Source organism: Charadrius vociferus, unplaced genomic scaffold (genome assembly GCF_000708025.1).
Source record: "Charadrius vociferus isolate BGI_N301 unplaced genomic scaffold, ASM70802v2 scaffold400, whole genome shotgun sequence".
Classification (NCBI taxonomy): Eukaryota; Metazoa; Chordata; class Aves; order Charadriiformes; family Charadriidae; genus Charadrius; species Charadrius vociferus.
The window spans coordinates 1,163,765-1,184,562 of NW_009646556.1; the positions used below are offsets into that span (position 1 = coordinate 1,163,765).

The 20,798-nt window shown below is 38.8% G+C and overlaps 1 protein-coding gene across 1 annotated transcript in view; it reads right to left on the reverse strand.

Moving 5' to 3' along the window:
• LOC104287765 (dipeptidase 2-like) overlaps positions 1-20,798 on the reverse strand; it is a 31,067-nt gene that overhangs the window by 6,868 nt on the left and 3,401 nt on the right. The window contains exons 2-5 of the mRNA XM_009886500.1: positions 1,920-2,067; positions 1,044-1,170; positions 431-560; positions 5-83 (exon numbers count right to left, since the gene is read on the reverse strand). Coding sequence (XP_009884802.1) covers positions 5-83; positions 431-560; positions 1,044-1,170; positions 1,920-2,067 — 484 coding nt within the window. The remainder of the gene's footprint in view (positions 1-4; positions 84-430; positions 561-1,043; positions 1,171-1,919; positions 2,068-20,798) is intronic.

Below are 20,798 nucleotides of genomic sequence, written 5' to 3' on the forward strand. Positions count from 1 at the left end.
CCTCAGTGTTGCCAAACTGCTGTCAATGGAGTGACCACCTTCTATTCCAATCAAACACGCGATCCTTCTACTGTCAGAGATACCTGGAAACAACAAAGCAAGATAATTCCAAAGTAATTTCATGACAGATAAGAAGCCAGCACTACTGGGCAACAATTGTTATTGTAAATGGCAAGCAGTAATACTAACATTTTTGTAGAACAGGAGCTTATGCTTCTACATGTTATGTAGAACATGTCTAAATGGCAAATTCTCTCACAACTGCAGTGGACCAGGACTGTGCACAGAGTTAGTTATTGTGGTTCAGTGGAAAATCCGAAGTTAAAGTTACTCTTTAAACCAGGATAACTTGCTCGCTTGCAGCTCTGTCTTTTGCACATACCTCCTGCAATTCCGTTTAAAAAATTTTTGCTACAAGAAAAATCATCACCTTGGGAAGTTGTCACAAATTCAAGCTCTTCATAGCTGTTACACATCCTCTTGACAACATCAATTTGCTCTAAGGTCAGACGCACAGCATCCTTGTTCTGAGCGCTGCAAAGAACATACACTGACCAAAACTGAAAGAGACATTGACAAGTAAACTAGATAACTTGTGTTTCAACTTGGAAATTTTCATTTGCTAATTGTGAAGTTCATGAAAACAGACCAAAATAATTTCCTATAGCTTACAAGAGAGTTGCCACTATAGTTTTTCCCCCCAAAGGAAGAGTTATGATGCAAAGCAAGAGCATCCACTCCAGACATGATTCAAGCATCCTGACACACAGCTATTCCACAGTACATGCAGGAAAGCAGACACAAGTTTACTTTAATTTATTTATCAAAACCCAAATGTTTTGGTTAAGGGTACCTGTATTACAAAACACAAACTTTTGAAACACAAATGTTATGGAAAAATGTCCGTAACTTTTCAGCTTGATTGTTTTTTCTATTTCAACAGAAAGAGCCAAAACCAAGGCCAGGAGTACTTTTGTGATTGGGAAGAGATGGAGGCAAATGTAAAAATATGTTCTGAGACTCAGAACCATGGCAGTACGTACCTGAGCTCCCACATAACCAGCCTGAAGTTTTGCAAGGTTTGTGTGTGTCTTGTTGAGTTCTCTTAAGTTGACTCTACTGAGTCTATTTTGGTAAAATATTCTCAGCCGCAGTGCAAAGTCATTGTGGCTAGGATTGAAAACAAATAGAGCTTGTGATAGAAATGAGCTGTTCCCCTTCTAACCCAAATGTAATTTCTTCCACTGTTCATAGTCCCTTAGACCATTAATTGCCAATAATCCTTGCAGTAACATATGCTTAAAAGTCTCCACTCTTTTGCAAACATGCTTTATTTCTTAATTAGACAGCAAGAAACTTTTTTTTTGCTTCTCCCATTTTTATAGCCATTGTGGTTCTGTATCTATTTTTCTCCCTATTGTTTCTGAAGGAATGGAAGAACTGAAATCGACCAACACGCTCCTTAGAAGCAAGTACTTGTGGTAGATAATCAGTGATGCCTGTGCTATAAATAATCAGTGTTCATGTTCCCAGGTCAAAATACACTCACCACAGACATCATTCCTTCAAATTGTAAGGGTACCCTTTCAAGGTATGATGCCTGCTTTCTAGCTTTGCACAGAAGTCATTGCTAATGAAAGATGCCATTAAATTACAGGAAGGAGACAAGGATATTGTATCAAGGGAAACAATAATTAAGTGGTGAAACCTGAGCAGAAAATCACAAATGCATTTAGAATAACCTGATCCTATAGTAACCGCCTTCTGAACCATAACTCCTTCCAGATAAATCACTGCAACAGTAACTAACTGCTATGTGCTAGTAACAGCCTATGTCTCTACTCATCTAAACACACTTTAGCATTTCCTCCTCACTTGTCAAGATTCACAAAGAGTTTAGTTGAACATATTTTATATACCCATCGATTAAACGCGTATCTTGCATCAACTCGATAGCTCGCTCTTTCATCGATTTCTCATAGCTGAATGGCACAGTATCAGAGAAGAACATCAGCAGCCACAGCAACAACTTTTTTGTATTTCTCTTCATTTCAATTTCCCAGTTTGCTACAGCAAAGAGATGCCACAATTATTTGCTGATGACAATGAAACAGCAAAATTTCCAGTCCACAGAAGTTATAGGCTGAATAGCATAGGCAGAGCCAAAACGCCTCTCCTTCTGTTAAGGCTGGGGTGAATTCTGCAGGGGGAAAGAAATAAAGAGAATAATAAACAAAACGGAAGGTAGTGGCAGAAACTGTAAAACAGCTATCTTCTCCCAAAGATTTTAAGATCTCTGGCTATTGCGTTTTTCCACATATAACCACTCCTTAAACTCTGCTGCTGCCACCAGCTGACTGCTGGAGGGAACCAACTCCTCAGTCAGGGGAGCTGGCAGGGTGAGCCTGACGGACACCCTGGACTCACACCTCCCAAAACATCATAACAAGATAGTTTTCTCATTACATTAACTGGGTTGTTCTCATTATTTGGGAAACTTCACACTGAAACTGTTTTTGAGAAACTCCAAAAATCAGCTTCTGAGTAAACGGCATTGTTGAAACGCGCAGCACATCAGAGTATTTTTCAAAGGAAAGCTACTGAAATCCAACAATTTTCTATATCTTAGCAAGGACAATATGTGCCAGACTTGAAAGGGTCACTTTTTTCCATTAGGAAATGGGTATGACAACAACTTCAAGAGTAATCCAAGCACCCTCAGCTCTTTTTTAAAATATAGTACTCAAACACCAGGACAACAGCCTTTTGGGTGTCAGTCAAAAAGCATTTTTAGAAACAGGTTAGAAATACTTCCTGTTCTGATCTGCTAGGAGGTGAAAATGCCTTTGCCATGGAAAAGGTTGGTTGGTTGTTTTTTTCCTCCCACATTCAGAGTTACTGGCAGCATTACCTGTAAACTGAGGAGCAGTCACCTCCTTCATTCATTGGAATGGCATCCTAATTAGATGCACATGCCTTGCAAATTCTTCCAAATCAAAGAAGTTTGGCTAGAATGCTAATATTGCAGAGCCAATAATCAAATTTTTCCAAAAGGCAGACAAAAAAAAAGGAAGAAAAATAATGTTGACTTTTCATTTGTTTTCCACTATGACTCAGTAAAATTTACATTTATAAACTTTCTTCTGGCAGCACAAAAGTTTGTTTTTACTATTAAAGGAAGTTGGTTTTATGTATTTCTTTTCTGCAGAGGTAAAAACAAATAGCAAATATCCAATACATGATAAAATTACAAGTCAATTCACCTTGTCTGCAGGCTTTGCTTCTCTTGTCTTTAAGTGGAAATTTCTAAAGCAACAGGAGATGGACATAAACCAGGAAATGGTTTCCTGATAAAAAGCCATGTATTCATTAGTAAAGTCACAGATACTTCAAGGGAGATCCATAGACAAACGGTGGCATTGGAAGCAAATTCAAGTCACACTAAAGCAAATTACATACTGATGGCATCCTGTTCTAAACCCATTTCTTTCTTCCTCTTACTAGAATATTTTGATTATAAAAAAAAAAATCAAAGCCAAAATAAGAGTAGGCCTGTAACCAGGATAGTAACCAGCATATCAAAAAAGCAGCACAGTGAAAATCATATTGTTAAGATTCTTATATTTCCAGCCTATATATTAAACCATTTTTCTGTCATCTGCATTATGCAGAGCATAAACCAAAAAAAAGTTAACTGGCTTATTTGCCCTGCCGATGCCTTATAAAATGTAAATATGTTTGTAATGGAATTATATTTAATAAGCCAGGATAAGTTTAATTAAACTGGGCAATTAATACGTTTTAAAATAAAAAAAATTAACCCATTTTGCACGTATTTTCTCTCCAAATCAAAATAATGTAAAAGCTAAAAAGAAAGATTAAGAAATGACCTCACAACTTGTGTTTAGAAAGGTGCAAACTGATACTCTAAAAAATCCTTTGACAAAAATTCCTAAGGTTCCTCTTCTGAGAAATTGGTCAGACCTTTTCTGATTCACAGGATTTGGGAATGCATTAAATTGTGGGACCATCTGGCAGGAAGTACTTTTGAACAGTGGAACATGCAAGCTTATACAAAAGGGAGCGTGGATGGAGAAGCTGGTTTAAAATCAGCCCTGAAGTGGTCTCAGAAAGAAGCTCTAGGACAGCTGAATAAACACAGTAGTATGGAGGCACAAATGAAGATCCAATATAAATACGATACCAGAGGAGTTGTGGCACTAACTAAAGAAAATTAATAACCCTCACCCCTTAATGTTTCCTACAAGAAAACTATAATGTAAGGAATAGCATAAAGAGAATTTGTGAAGTACAGAGGTCAAACGGTACGTAGAGGAAAGCACTCTAGAAAAAGATTCTTCCTTCAAGGTTGCTTAACAGTGTGTGTTCTCATTCATTAACAAACATAACAGAAGTGATTGACTTCAAGTTTCTTCTCATGTGTACAAAACTTAAGAGGTTTTGGCTAGGCCATTAGGACAATATGGGAAGCTATTTACATCATAAATCTATGCGTCTGGGTTTTCTCATGAGAATGGTTTCCTGCCAGCACAACTATTTTCCCTGGGGTCAGAATAAGGACTGGACCACTGGGATGATACTCTCAGACTGTCCTTCACCAGAGCACAGTTGACTCCCTGGCAGCACTTTAATTTGTCCAGGATTCATACCATAGCTGATGGAAGAAGCCCTTATTCCTCTCATGTCTGCATGATAACCAAGGGAACCTTCTGTGTTCTTCCCACATTGACTTGAAGGAAGGGAGATTTTTCTGCTTTTATTCATTGCCACAGCTTTATATTTGTATACAGCGAATAATTTATTGGGAGGGTCATTTTCTATCAATTTTTTTTGTAATACTGCCTTTAGCAGAAAAATATTTCAATTGTTAGTGGAAACAACAGTGATGCATCAATGCTGAACAAGTTGAGCTCTGTTATTACTTTTACTCAAAGAAATAGAATATTTATAGATTATGTATTTGGGAAGAAATGAAACAGGTCACAGATACATGGGCTTACACATTATATCTAGGTACAGCAAAATCCATGTTCAAAATATGAGCCTTGTTGTGCTACTATGACGTGGTGTTTGATTTCCTTCTATTGCAGCAGTTTGCTTACAGTTGATTTATTTTAATTAACCTTATGCAGAATATCAGAAGGCACTAGGCAGCGGGGATATAAAGTAAACGAGGCCCAACAGTCTGCTACCTCTCTGCCAAGCTCCTCTCTCCCAGCCCTGGGGTACATACAGCAAAGCACACCATTATTCCTCATGGGACAAATCCACAGGCAGTCTCATGATGCTGCTCCAGGAACTGAAATTCATCTCTTCAGTTCTGAGTTAGGCACCGCAGCTGAGTCTCCCACAGACCAAAAGTTTGTCCCAAAGAAATATGTGTAACACTGCAAGGAACAATGAGCACAAAGAGAAAACTTTCTTCTCACTTTCAGCTCCACTCCAGCTACACAAAACATCACAGGCTTGCAACAGACAGACACACACAGTGGAAAAGAGATAAAGAGGGAGGTGCAAAACACAGCTCTATCTCTTCTTCCACATTACACTTCAGAGCCAAAATGTCTCTTTCATTATCTACCTTTGCGTGTCTTATTGAGAGCATAACTGCTTGTCATCCCCCCATACCTCTGCTCACAGGATAGGCACAGAAATTTTGGGGCATCAAGCTTAGAAAAGCCATCAGCCCATAGCCCAAAATAAACAATGACAGTCCCTAGAGAGCTGCACGAGGCACAGAGTGAGTCTTTGCAGACACATGCTAGAAATAAAGCTTTGCTACTTCACACTAATTAGCTTTTACCATTTGTTTACATTCTCCAAGCTCTTCGTGAACAGCTAGGAAGTTACTATCAATAAAACATGAATGCTGAGAAAGTGTACGTTACACTGTGCGTTCCCACATCAGGGAGGGCAGAGCTATAATGAAGCAGGATGGCCATATCTGCCATATAAGGATGCAACAAAGGGGGTTTGCTCTTTTAAAATAGATACATTTTAATGGAAAGTTTCACAGTAAAAGAAGGAAAGGTTTTCTGCGTGCTTCTGTCATTTACCATCTTCGGAAGTATGGGCAAGCTGCCTGGCCTCTCTTCTCCTTTCCAGAAGGCAGGCCAGACCTCAGTGCAGAAGGTTCAGTAAACAGCTGCTATTTAAATGCAGCAAATCTCAGTTAGGAATGGCATTCCTTTCATCCCATTTTAAGTCCTTATTTTCCATCTTTTTCTTTATTAAAACACTTCATGACAGCCATTACATTAAGACTTGAATTTGTTGAATTATTGTGCCAAAGCAAATGTATAAAGGCCAATAAAATAGAGCTCACAGCTGAAGATAGTAACATATCCTTAAAAATGAAGAATGTTCACCCCACCCCCAATCCAGTTATGCTGAGAGCTCAAGTAGATAATTCCAGTGTAGCTCTGAATTAACTGACTCAGATCATGGCAGCAGCTTAGTTGCAGCAGCACAGAAAACAGAAGATGACCAGGTCCCTACGTAAAAACTTCCTTGCTGATTTCTGGCAAAAGCATGGATTCTCCCTATTCCTTAAATAATAATAATTAAACATAATTAGTAATACATAAGCATTAAACATACTTCTAGGAGCAGAACACATGCGTCATACTAGGAAGTATGTTTTTAAGAAAAGACACCCATCCCTTCAAAATTCACCTTGTTATCAACAGTCTTAAAAATCTTTTGCAATTTTTGCTTGAAATTCCTTCTGCCATCACCAGCCCTGAATCATGTCAGGTTTATCCGTTCCCCTGCTCAAAAACTTCCTTAGTGCTTTCCCAATCCAGGTATTACAAATTATAATTTGTAACCCACTATTCCTTCCCTGCCTGTGCAAAGGTGCAACAAAGTGCCACCAAGGAATGAGAAAACATAGTGCTGTTAAATTTGTCACTTAAAACAGGCATAAAAGGGAATAAATACAGCAATAGTTGGAAGGCACTTCAGGATCTCCAGGGAAGAGAATGGAACAAGCAGGAGAGCTTGTCCCAGACTTCCTGGGAAAGAGAAGCCCAATAGAGTCAATTACAGTACTTCCATATATAGACATAGTCACTCTTAGCTTTCAACCTTGAATTTAAGTGCATCCTTGCATATTACACTTGCTATCCACCATGCATGTAACTTCAAGTTTTTCAGATGCAATTTAACCTCAGTTGGCAAGACTTCTTTGCAGCTGAAGTGTAGGCGATACATTGCTTTCTTGTTTAAAACAATTAAAAAAAAATATTATTACAGATAAAATGGATGTTTTAACTCCAGAAATATTTCTCATAACTTCCCCTAAGAAAAGCACACCTACTGAATTTCTTTCCTATTAGGATCTCATCCTTTACTTCACCATTGTTTTTTCCTGTCCATAGTTTTTAAGACTTTCTGACAAATTCAAATTGCTGAATCCAGTAATTTTGAAGTAAACAGGAGCTCTGCTAATGCTATGCTTTTTTTAAATCTAATTGCTAATGAGGACTATTTTCTCAGAAGTCCTAGCTTACTGAAATTCTTTTAACTTCAAAACAGATAGGCTTTATGGCATAATCTCCTAAAGGCAGAACAGACCAGAACAGCTTGACAACTACTTCTATAGCACTGTAGCATACCACCTGTCATCAGGTAAAACTGTGTCCAGCTTAAGAGTGCTGACCTCAGTGTAAGGGCTGGCCAGGAGCGTTTGATGCAGGCAGTCTGCTGGCTTCTTTGTTAATGCGCAGTCTCCTCTTTCTCCTCTCTGGCAGTACTGCTTTCCTGGAATGCAAACCAGAACTCATTGAATAGCACGTACAGTCTTGAGCAAACTACTACAGGGTTGCCCTCTGCAAATGTACTCTCTACTGTATGGATCACAACAGGTTTCAAAGCTAGAGACAGAAGATTATATGACAGGAATGCTCTTCCTCCCAGTCACGTTATTTGGGCACCCTGCCCCGTGCTCCTGTCCCTTGTTTAACATCTGCTCCTCTCCATGCGAGGGTCTGTGCAAGCTGTTCCCCCTCCAGCCCCTATTCCTGACAGACTAATTCTTTTTGACAGAGTTTTCCCCAGTTCCAAAATATTTCTAATATTCGGGAAACATTTGGATACTGCTTTCAAAAAAAAAAAAAAAGGCTACAAAATAGTGAGAGAGACAGAGGCCACAAGGATAAACATCACTGAGTATTAAAACCAAGTTTAACTGTAATGGATGCAGCCTGTGGAAAGACAGCTCTCACAGGAGGTAACAAACTTTGTTTCAGCACAAGAAAGCCTATTTTGGTACTTGTGCCACAGTGGAATTTACCTGCCTCTCCATGACAGCTATTAAAAAGAACATTTTCAAACACACCATGGGCGCTTTTTTTTTTTTTTTTTGTGCTGCTCACATTTTCCCAATCTAAAAGAAAGAGCACTTTGTTTTCTTCTGGTCATGGCATGCAAATGAAAGATTTTGAGGAACAGCAATTACAGGAAACACAATCATCCTCAAAATCCTTCCTCAAATGGGAGTGCAGTCTAAGAGAAGAAGTTTTTCTCCCATAAGCGTGCATCAGAAATATACACGTATACTGAGACCCAAAAACTCTAGTGAAACAGCTCTTCTACAGAACTGTAAAGGATGTTTCTTTTCTGCTTTGTGGCAACTGTAGAGATTTTCCTCAAATATCAAAGCACAAATACAGGCTTACCTTTTTTACCACAAACGCAGACTTCGTTACCACAGTGAAAAAAACCCCTTGTATCTCTAATCTAGAAAATGTTAAATTTGTTGGTGGCTACTCAGCACGCAAAATGTTAAAAAAGAAAGGTCAAAAAATTGCCCAAGCATCAGAATTCTGGCAAGGTGGCATCAAAAAGGCAAATTAGCTCACGCAGGCATTCTTTGGTTTCAAATTCCTCAAACCAAAATATAGATCAGATCTGCAACCTGTATCTCTAGAACTCTGCCAGATCCTGACAAAATGACTCTAAAGGGAACACTAAGATTTTATAGCTGCTTAGGTACTCTGTGGCATAGTACAGTATAACTGCCATTGCAGAAAGCCACATAATTTGTCAGTTCAAAATGCTTAATGAGAAAGTAGCAAGCCTTGTTCCCACAATAACACTGTTCTGATGCTATAAAAAATTCTACACATTGTAAATTTTGGTCCAAACATTTACTATAAAGTCCGTAGAGATTTTCAGGAAGATTTTTAAGCAGAAACTGTACCTACATGTTCTTCAAGCAGGTCGACTGCTAACAGAAATTATATTTATTCATACATTACCGAATTTCCATTCCGTGTCTTTGTACAGAAAGGCTATTCTTTGTAGCTACAAGAATTTCCTATAGATTTGCTACATAAGTACCTTCTAGGTTTCATGTAAAATATTCTGTATCCTTTGACAGTAAGACTCATTTGCTTTTGAAACTGTTTAGGTAAGAAAAGACACGTAAGTATATCATCATTCAGAAATCAGTTCTTGAAAACTGAAGGAGTATTGCAAGCACTACACAAAATTAAGAACACGGTATATTAGACACCCCTATGCAAACAACATTTAGAATACAAAACACACACAGCTTTTTTCTATGCTGACTAAGCAGAGTTGAAAAGTGGAAGTTGACATGAGATTTATAGCTTTTTCTTGTTTATCTAAAGGATCCTTGGAGCAGTTTACCTTCTTAGGAAAATGCAGCGGAGTTGATATCCACATTCCACAGTGTTGGATGCAACAGCTAAAGCTTGGCACCAGGACCTCCTGGCATCAGAGCAGCAACCAAGGAAAGCCCTCTATTTCTTTAGCTCACATGTCACAGGCTTCACACTCAACAGGCATTTGGAGATTGCCCTTTTCAGAGATAAAAGGTCTGTGAGAGAGCTTTCAGTTCAGCTGCCGCCCACCCGGGAACCCACAAGCCTTGTGCAGTGTTCAAAATCCGGCACCTCCTCCCTCTTGTGGCAGTCTGTTTATGCAGTCCATCACGCATCTGCTAGCGAACGTATGATGTGTTTAACGCTGCTTTGTTTATATTGTTTTAGAAATAGGTGCCCCTCACCACAGAATAACTTACGTTGGAAGAGATCTCTAGTGGAATACCATTTAGTCCAGCCACTAACTTCTGTTGGAAGAGATTTATAGTGGAATACCATTTAGTCCAGCCACCTGATCCCAGCTAAGGTAACTTCAATGTCAGATCAGAGTGTCCAGGCCCTCATGCAGTGGAGGTTTTTATGCCTTCAAGGAAAAGGATTATACAACCTTTCCAGGCTCTTGTTCCAGTGCTTGCTTATTCATATTGTGATTTTTTTTAACTTATATTCAACTGAAATCTCCCTTGCTGCAGTCTGTGATGGCTGCCTCTCATCTTACTGCTGACCAGCTATGAGAAGAGTCTGTTGGATTTGAAGTTACATTAAACCCAGGTAGAGGTATGCACCTTACTGCTGACCTAATTTTACCACATTGACTACACCTACACCAATAAACATCTGCTCCTTGTTCCTCTACCTGCTGGATTTTTATCAGGACTTACAGTGCCATTGTGTGATATTTGCAAAGGTCAAAATGCCCACAAGTTACAGATAACCTTTTCAAAGATACTTATGTCTCTGAACCTACAGGGACTTTTCACTCCCTTTGTGGGAGCTGACAGTTTGGAAACAAAGAAATATGTGCAAAAACATGATTCTGCAGTTTCACAAGAAGTAAGGTTTTCTTATCCTCATTTTTATTTTACTTCATACTTCGTACAGAAAGCCAAAAGGGCATCATGCTTTTGTTTATGATTCCATTGCAGAGAAATAACCAAATCTCACAATCAAAACCCCCACAGAGCTGTTGTGCAAGTTACGTCTTAACTGGAACATATGTCTGTCATCAATCTTCAAGTTCCCAGTAACTGGAAAACTTAAACAGAAACCCCCACATCACTTAGAATTCTGATGCACGTTTTACTGTGGTGACCTTCACTTATAAACATTTACCATCAACTCAAGTGGACTAAAGAACCTAAACAGTATGAATTCAGTATCAAGAAAAAAGACAAATATTTTCTTTAGTTATCCTCTACCTAATCTGATGCTTGATCCAGGCCAGGTCCATTTTTATGCCTATGACAGGAAACTGTCTCCCAAATTTAATTTAAAGCAACAAATAACAAGCTCAGATTCGTTTTCCCTCTTGTGGTCTAGTTCTAGCTCATGTTTTCTTGTTAATTTTCAACTTTTCAAATTTTCATCCTCTTCTTCCAAGGTAAGCAATATCACATAACTAGCATTGCTTGCATTTTATTTTTCCTATTTGCAAAGTTTCATCTCTAATCTGATTTCTACCACACGCCTCCCACTCCTTGTTCAAGAAAATTTTTGCTGAGCCACTGAGCTCCTGCTTGGAGTTTTAACAGCTGACCTCTTTGCAGATTCAGAACGTAACTGAATTTTAAAACTGCTAAAAGCCAAATTCTTCCTTTGGCTCACAGTCAGGTTTCTTCTGTCTTTTTATTCCAATAGCCCTGGATGAGCCTTAGCAGCCGTTTGTGTATAATAATTTTTATAATATGGCATTTGTGATGTATGTCCTTCCTGCAGAGTCCATCTGGCCGGACCGTTCTCTTAATAAATATCCTGAGAGCTATCTTTATTATGCAGAATGTTGTTACACAGCTGTTCCTCCCTGATAATAGCTATCCCTATATGTTTATATCATCTTGTATTCACCTCAGACATGTTTTGGAGCAAGCTGAGAAGCTATAAAATAACTGCAGCACTCACACTCATACCAGCTGCTGTCAGGACACAGAGGGATAACATTATGCATTGGAACTATTTTTCTCACTAGGAAGGCTTGTTCCAGCCAGAGAGCAGGTTCGCCAGTTTCAATGCTTACGCGTCCAAAGTGCTAGTGTTTTTACTACCAGCACAGATTAAACTGTAGATTACTACAGCTGGGAAGGTAGGGCTTTGCAAATGCAGATGCCTACTGTGGAAGCCATTTGTGACTGCAATTTGGTTTCTCCATAAAATCCTTATACTCTACCAGCTTGTGGCATGATCTACCCTACGTAATAGCACTCCAGCATTTGGCATGGATATAGTTCTGTGTGGGAATATGCTTTCAAACCACATACAGTGAAATGGCTTAGGGATAAGCCACATTAACATAGTATTATAAATGCTGCTTATCAAGTATCCAAACTTGGTATCTTATTTCCATGTAAAGACTGCAATCTCTAAGACTGTCAGTTTAGTGTTTCCCAAGCAGAGGCCTCAAGTGTTTTAATCCGAAACTGTTACAACATGTTAGGAAGAGGAAATCCCATGTATCAAGATTTCTGTTTGCATAAAAATAGCAGTGCAGTCAGTCTTAACTATTGAAATTAAATGCCATCTGTTTCTTCTACTGATCTCAGTATTAGTTTCAGGTCCTAAAATGGAGCGCGTTCGCACTTGGGGGGTGGTAGTGATGGGAAGCTCATTGGCTGTTTTAATCTTTTTAAATCAGCATGGTTGCAACATATTTCCTCAGATAAGACCTTGTGAGAAATATTAATCTAAGCTTGGGAAATCAAAGAAGTTACAAACAAAGTCAGTAAAAAACTACTTTTTCCCATGTTACTCTCTCGTGGGTGATTGAAGCTGCCACAGTTTCACAACCCTAGTTTGACCAGCAGCTGTGAAAACAGTCCGGGTGATTCCTTATACTCTCAGGATATGTACATGCAGAACCACACCAGTTGACATGATTACCAAACGCAAAAGAAACAGGAAGGAATACAAAGATGAATGTTTCTCTTCACAGATGCCATTTTTTTCCCCCATGTTCTGAACAGAGAAAAGGCTTCATGAAGCACATCAAGATGGCACAAAAGCTTTGTAGTCAACCAGGAAGGAAGCTATAGCTGAATGCTTCCTACAGCTGAAAGCAAATAGTGCCGTAATGAAAGCAGATACCTTGCAGGATGAACACAAATGAATACTACACTGACACCATCAATGACTCTTGTCAACAACTTTTTATACAAATACCGAAGTTGTTGTGGGTTCTCCTGGCTCAATACTCTACTTCCACAGAATTAATTTCCATAGCGCATTGGAAAGAAAGAGGGAGGAAGCAGCTGCAGGAAAAAAGTTGCAATAAAGTTATCTATTCATTTATATTATGCTTATTTTAAAATACTACCATATTTACAAGTGATAATGCCCAAATAATGAAGTAAACCAAACAAAGCATCTGGTCTCCCTGCTTTCTGTTTGTTTAGCTATACATTTCTTCTCCAAAGGTATTAGGTATCCATTTTAATTCTTTCAATTCAAGTAAGGTGGAATTTCTTGCCACAAGGTGGCAGGAGCTTGCCAATTAAAATCATACCTAATTTGTGATCTAATGACAGATTACCAGTTGTCAGGACTATAGACCATTTCTGTGAGCCAGGATGCAAACTAGCTTGCTTCAGACAGGTGGGATTTTGGTTGTCGCCCCCCCCCAAGAAAATACAAAGAAAAATCTTTTTAAAAAGCAATAGAAGAGATCCCAAAAGCGTTGTGGACAGCAGTTGTTGTTGCTTACTCAGTTCAGGAATTATAACTAAAAAGGCTTCCAGAAACAGTTTTAAAAAGAAAAAAAAGTACTTAGAAAAATTGTTTGCCCACTCTGGATTGATTCTAATGCAAGCAGTCTTTCCTGTTTAAAAGCAGAATTCTTAAAACTCTATTTCTGCTACTTTCCACTCCAATTTTTCAGCAAGAGCAAAGCCATTCATATCTATTTAAAGTAGCAGTTGCCCTTGTGATATTAGGGACCCACAGCCATGCAGGACAGCAAGGTCCCTGAATGATGTGTTTTCCGCTCAGCACAGATTGCTGAGAAAAGCCAATCCTTTTGGTATCAATGAGAAAACCCAATTTAGAGCAAGTCTACTTAGTCAGCTTCATTTCTACCACCTAATAACAGGTTGGTTTTTTCCTTTGAGTTTCAAAGACTTTGCTCTGAGTTTTGAGGGGATGCCTAAAAGTCATCATCATTGTCTCTGATCTGCGGATGATGTCCAGGTAATCCTTGACCCAGGCCTAAGTTCTCCTTATTCCTTCCTTTCCTGCCTTCACTGGAGCTCATGCCCTGAAGTGCAGCAGCTACACTAGTTTTGGAGATGTTTTCCCACCATGCTCACAGCTGGCAGGTCTGCTGGTATAGGTTTAAGTATAGGCCTAGCCTAAATCGTTCAGTGATATAAACTGACCAACGTTCATGAACGCAGCACTGCAAATGACATTTTTGTGCCTTGGCCCAAGTAATATTTGCATTTTTACTGATTCCCACCCCCTCCCCAACTTGTGTTTACTCTCAGGATTATTCTTGGAAAATGGAAGATCATACAGCTCAGGAAGGACATAAGCGTCCCATCCACTGAAGTCACTCACACTGGGCTATCAGCAGCAAAAAAGTTACTCCAGGTTGCAGTGTTCACTGGCACTTAAGACTGTCTCCACAGAATACTTCAAATCTATTGTCACATAACAACAGCCAGATTATGGTGGCAGAGAGGACGGAATCCTCTGAATTTTTTGTAATTTTTTTCTAACATAGTAGAAGAGTATGAGAAAAGTTTCAAGTATTCTGTCTTCCACTGACTTTAAACTTTTTTCCTACATATCTTTGCTTTAGAGCTTTTATTGTTTGCTACTTATGCTGCTAAATTATAATTATTATAAATTGTGCTCTCAAGACATAACAAAATCTCAGATATTTCTGCATAAACATCATTGAAGTTGTCCATAGTATTATATATTTGTAGATTACAACATTTTATTAACAAAAATAATTATATTTAGTTCCTGACAAACTCCATTTTAAGTTAGAGCTGAAGATATCGCTCTTCTCTTTCCCCTTTCGTCCCAAGCAGTGAGCCTGCTATTTTCAGCAAAATTTTTCAGTTTTGGAAAACAGGCGTTTCCACCAGAAAATTGTTACAAGTAGAAGCTCCCAACCACCTTTAACTGCAAGATTGACAGCACTCTCTATGATATTGGAAGAGTCTAGGCTCTACTGATTTTAATTTTAATGTCTTCTATATAACATTTAAGCACACATATTGTTTTTAAATATCAATGTAAAATGCAGTTCCATGGAGAAAGTCAAGTCAGTTATCACTGACTAGCTCACGCTAGTGAGCTGGACAGTAAATCAAGAAACTTAAGAGTTGGGTTTTTTTTTTCCTCCAATTTAACAAAATATATTGAGGCAGCCAAGGTTTTCTAAAAATCTTTCCAGTTTCATGTGTCAATTCTAAAATTAATATTCCCAACAAAACAATAGCTTTTATACATTTATACACACAGATACACAGAGTAAAGACTAGAACTAATCATTTGGAGGAAAATTCTCATTACGTGAATCCACATCCACTTTCCCAGACTTCTTAGGAGGAATCATACTCTGTCCCACTGCTCCTTCTCTCCATCCCAGCCATGCCAAACCACTTTAAGCCAGCTCTGGCTTGCCTTTTTGGTAGACACAAGAATGCATAAGCTCAGACATCAGCCCTCCTGCCCTGCCTCCTTCTCTCCTGTTCCTCCCAGGGGATCTCACAGACCATCTCTCAGACTGTGGTCACACATGTGCATTGGAAAAGCAAGAATTTACTTCAAATGACATCTTGTTCTTCTTTGAAAGGCCAAATGTGAGACACTACTCACATCACTTTGACCACAATCAGTTCAAAAACAAGCTGTGCATAAAACCACAGGAGCACACAGGAAGAGATATGTTGTCTTGAATCTGATGGTACAAGCCAGGACACGTTCCTTATTCTCTACAGAATAAGCAACCAGTATCAACAAGCATCCTGTTTTGAGGTTTATTATGGTTTTGGCATCTTCTTGTCCTAGTTTTATATATACCTGCCAACACTCTATGCCCAGCCTTGTCTTTCCATAGCTTTATTCCAGTATAATTTCTATTAAAGCCAAGATCATAATTTGTTACTTTGTTGGTTGGTTATAAATGAATAACAAGCTTTGTTAAACAACGCTACGCGCTTTATCAAAAATTAAACTGCAGAAGAAAGTCTGCAAACAAAGTGTGGATACAATGCTTTTGACTGTTCAAATGGAGTACTTTTATTTTTATTATAAATTCTAGGTAAGACAGAAGTAATTTGTAGGGTATTTATAACCAGGAACAGCTGCCATGCATCTAACTGTCCAGTAAGGAAGACAAGAAAAAGTCATGTGAATGATTTATTCTCACACTAAGGAGCATCTAACCTGCTGTGTGTTTAACCAGACCTGCCACATCACGCCTGTGACAGAGCCAGTTTAGGAGAGACCGGGAAGTCACCAGTTCTTAATTCACTTAATTGCTTCAAAAGAGGCTGCCAAAGCACCTAAAGCAAATTCAATGGCATCACATACTTCAGTTTACATAAAGATAGCCCAATATTTCTACACTGCTGCTTTTATTAATATGCACAATCATGATACCTGTCACACAGAGAAAAGTCACTGTCTGAATTTTGAATTCTTACAGTTTTCAAGTTGCCATTGCTTCAAGAGTGGAGCTGATGGGATGTAGACTATTGAGTAAGTATCTAGCTAGAGCTGAAAAACTTTCACTGAGGTACTGATTTAATTTCTTAGCAGTCTAATTCATCAGAATGGCAAAAGATCTCTGTGGGTATTTTGAGCGTATTCTCAAGTAATTGGAAAGTATTGATACTGATTCTTTACCAAAAGGAAAATGTTTCACTAAAAGGTTTGAGCCTAACAAATCAAAGATAGCTGAACAGTTCAACTTCAGTCTTCCTAGTCAGTTATGCAGCTTCAATATATTTCTGCCAGTAGTGCTGAGCTGCACCTCACTTTGAAGAGACTCTCACTGGAGTTCACAGAAGAATGTACTCAAGAGTTCCTGTGATGTATGTATAGTTAACCTAGATAATCTCAAAGAAAGTTAAACAAAAGAATCAGGTCTTGGATTACTGGGTCATACACTGTGGGAGTAGAAAGATTTCAAACACAGGTTAAATTAAAATGGATTTTGACAAATTACCCTTCATATTACCTAGAGTTCCTGCAACGTAGATATGGATGCAGGTTATTTGTGTTATTCACAGGTAGTTTTGAATGACATCATTGTTTGTCTATAACAACACGGAGCTCATGATTTTGAGCTCTCCCATGTAACTTTACAGAGTATCTAATAACGAAAGACTGAATCACTTTCGGCATATTACAACGTTCCCTGACCTAAGTATATACTGCATACTGAATCTAAAACCTATACTATAAATTAGTGCAAGTTTCACAGGACTTACTTCCTATTCCTTGTGAAGAAGTTAAATTAGAATAAGCTGAACACAGCATTAAATTGAACTGTAAAAAAGCATTTTGAACACTGAACATTAAAGTCACAGAAGACAGGGAGCAAAAGACATTCTGGTTTTTTTGTTTTTTTTTCAAAAAATAGTCCCAGCCCCCTTTTTTTAATAGTAGATAAGCTACTTTAGCAGAGCATATCAAGTGTGTTAGAATTATTGAGAGCCTTAAGCCTTTTACCAGAATGTGTTTTTAAGTTTCCTTCTTTAGCAGATGGTAGGTTGTGGCATTAAGAAAGAAAGTCTTTATCTTAGCATACAATATGAAACAATGCTTCAAGAGATAAAAGAGCTTGGAAAAGAGATTCTTATCAGTTGTTTTAGTAACTATATGGTAGACTGCTCAGAGGAAGACTGGACAAAATATTTCTGCTCCCTTGATCTGCACCAGGTTGAATGTGATCTGTTTATTACCAACATCATCTTCTGTCGTGGAGACTGATTTTACAAATCATTATAAAACAGCTCTTCAAGGAGGAGAAAGGCAAATCTCTGACTTGTTGTGAAGCTTTCTACAGACACGCTGTTAAAGAAAATTGTTTAAACATAAGCCACATATGTCTATTGTTTAGGCAATGCCAAATTATGTACACACTGAGGTAGTAATTCTTTAGAAGTTGTTTGGGTTTTTTTTTTTTTTTTCATTATTCTATCTGTTCCATAAGCTTCTGAATAACTACCCTAGTTTTTTCTCATACATCCAATAATGTTCTGTAACATTGGATTTGTCTCCTCAGCACTACAGGTAACTATTTGCACACAGCCTACATTATTCAAGGAGCGAGTTGGGTTTTCTTCTGACATGCACTGCCTGCACTCAATGATTGCATAAAAGCAAGTCAGGCAGTCAGCATGGAGACTACATATTCAGTCCTGTGGCCTGAATCTCCTATAAAGCCTCCTAAGAGGCCTGCAAAATAGATAAACTACCCACAGGTCATTTCTAGTGAATAATCTGAAGATGTTGCAACATATAGAACAGAAAACAATTCAGCAATAACTTCACTCAGGTACTGAGAAAAACAAAATAGTTTCTCTGAAAAACTAAGACTGCTCCATAAATCTATGTGAAGGTAAACTGATGGTATACTTCAGCTCTCCCTACCAACCCATTAAAATGGATGAAAGAAAGCTGGAATTTGCAAGAGCTGACACTCCTTGAAAGGAGCATACTCCTGAGAGCAGTACAGATACAGCACTGAAGCACTTAGAACCAAAAGGACTTTTCTTAGTTCAAAGTACCTTCTACTAAATCAGCCATTTCTTTGATTAACAGTCAAAAATCAGTTAGAATATTATCTAAAATTATTTAACTTGTGGAAACAGTTTCATGGTCTAATCATTCGAGAGAAGAACATTAACTTCAGATCAGGATTAACTTCAGAGTGAAATGTAACATGAAGTTCTGTCAAATCAGAACATTTCCAGAGTTTAGCTTGTCATATTTTAGGTTATGTGCTTGCCAGGAAGTAATGCAAGCCAATAGAAGCCCATTTCCAGAGTCACTGTGGTACAGAAGCAGGGACAATCAGCAGTCTCAGTTCAGAAGTGCCCTTTTGATGCAAATTTGTGTAGATACACCCTTATGATCGTCCTGTCCTTACTGGGGATGGAGAACACAGAACACTTTTGCTTGGTTGTCACAATTTCAGTATTTAGCCTATATTTACATTTAAGAATACGCTTTGTTTAGCCATTGTTACATGGCTGTATGCTCCATGAGCTCTTAAATCAGCCAACACTTAAGCAATACAAACAAAGCAAATCCACAGACCCAGCCAACAGCCTGCTCAAACAGTTCCCTGATTAAGTCTTATTAAAGAGAAAAAATAGTATAAACTGATCTAAGAGATTAAGAATCAATCAATAAACCTCCATCTGCTTTAAATCCTGACTGTACCATCTCAACAGTAACATCACAGGGCTCAGGGCAGCTGTGCTAGAAGCGATCATCAATTAAAATGAAAGGACTCTCTTCTCAGTTATGTTCAAGCTAAACCCCTTTCACCAGGAAAGAGTTTTACAGCCTAATAAACCGTTCAGATCAAGTTGAAACTCTTCAAAAGAGACCTAGTGATTGATCTTTGGTAATTGTGACTTTAGGTACCCATGTGCAGCAGAGTACCCTTTCAGCCAGCTGCTTGATTCAACCAACCCCTTCTGTGCTTTGAAGGCTCTCCCTTGTGCGCGCACACACACACACGCACACACACACACACACACACACACACACACACACACACACAGGCTTGCGCCAAATGTGCAGCTGTTTACCAAACTCCTGTCCAGCCCTCCAAGATCCGTGAGTGAGAGGGAATGGCTCTATCACCCCTGAGGTTCCGGTTTAGTTCACATACTGACACATCATATTAACAATTTCAGATTCCTCATAAAAGATGTTTCTATCTTTTCATATCAATGTTGGACATTTTCATGGTCAGTAGATTCCAATCTTCCACCCAAGGCACTCAAACCTTACAGGTCACAAAAGTTGAAGGGATTCACTTATTCATTATATTGACTCTTTAACCCTAAAATTCATGAAGCAGAGAAGTCACACTTCAGAACCCCCTCTTTCCTCCACCAAGTGCCTAGCTTGAACAGTCAATTATTTTTTTCTTCTGGCCCTGTGATGTTTGTACTCTCTGCAGCACTTCATCATAGATCCTACACAAGCAAGACTACCCCACGCAGCTTGGCTTGTGGCCTGGTGGACAAGTAACTTAGTGTCTAGAGGATTAAGGTTCCAGTTCCTTTAGGAAAGGCATTTTGCAGGGTTGGGAAGGAATTGAATCTGGGCTCCCACTTTTGGGGCCAATATATCCAGAGCAGGCAGCAGGACCTCCTGTCCCTCTTGAGGTCATACTTCAAGAGGAATGGACACTGCACCTTCTCTCACCAGGGCATAACCAAGCTCTGGATCACAATTGGTTGTTACAATCCAAGTGTGGCTATTTCAGACCTACCATTGCTTGTTTCCTAGTAGCTGCACATCAGTAGCTTGTGACTCAGCCTAAGGGGCTTCTCAGCCCAAGTCAGCCTTCTGAAGAGCACAGTATAGAAAGACAGATGCCAAACTCAAAGCCACAAACTGGACTTTTGGGGCTGGATGCCTGTTTGTTTTCCTTTATATGGATCTGCATCTGAGATGTAACCAACATTCTCCAGAGAGAGAGAAGTGTGACAGTAAGATTCTTGCTCACTGTTACACTTGAGTGCCCTCCTTCCACTCAAAAGTCAAGAGGGTTAGAGAGCTAATGCACAGGTATCAAAAAGCTGAACCACGATTTGCAACATACCTGTAATTAGGAGCTGAAGCACCCATTAGCAATCAGAAAATGGACAAATTAGTTTGTACCTACACAGGCTAAAAATGTCACCATTTAAATACTACCATCTAATGTTTTGTGTTCCCCCCCCCCCCCCT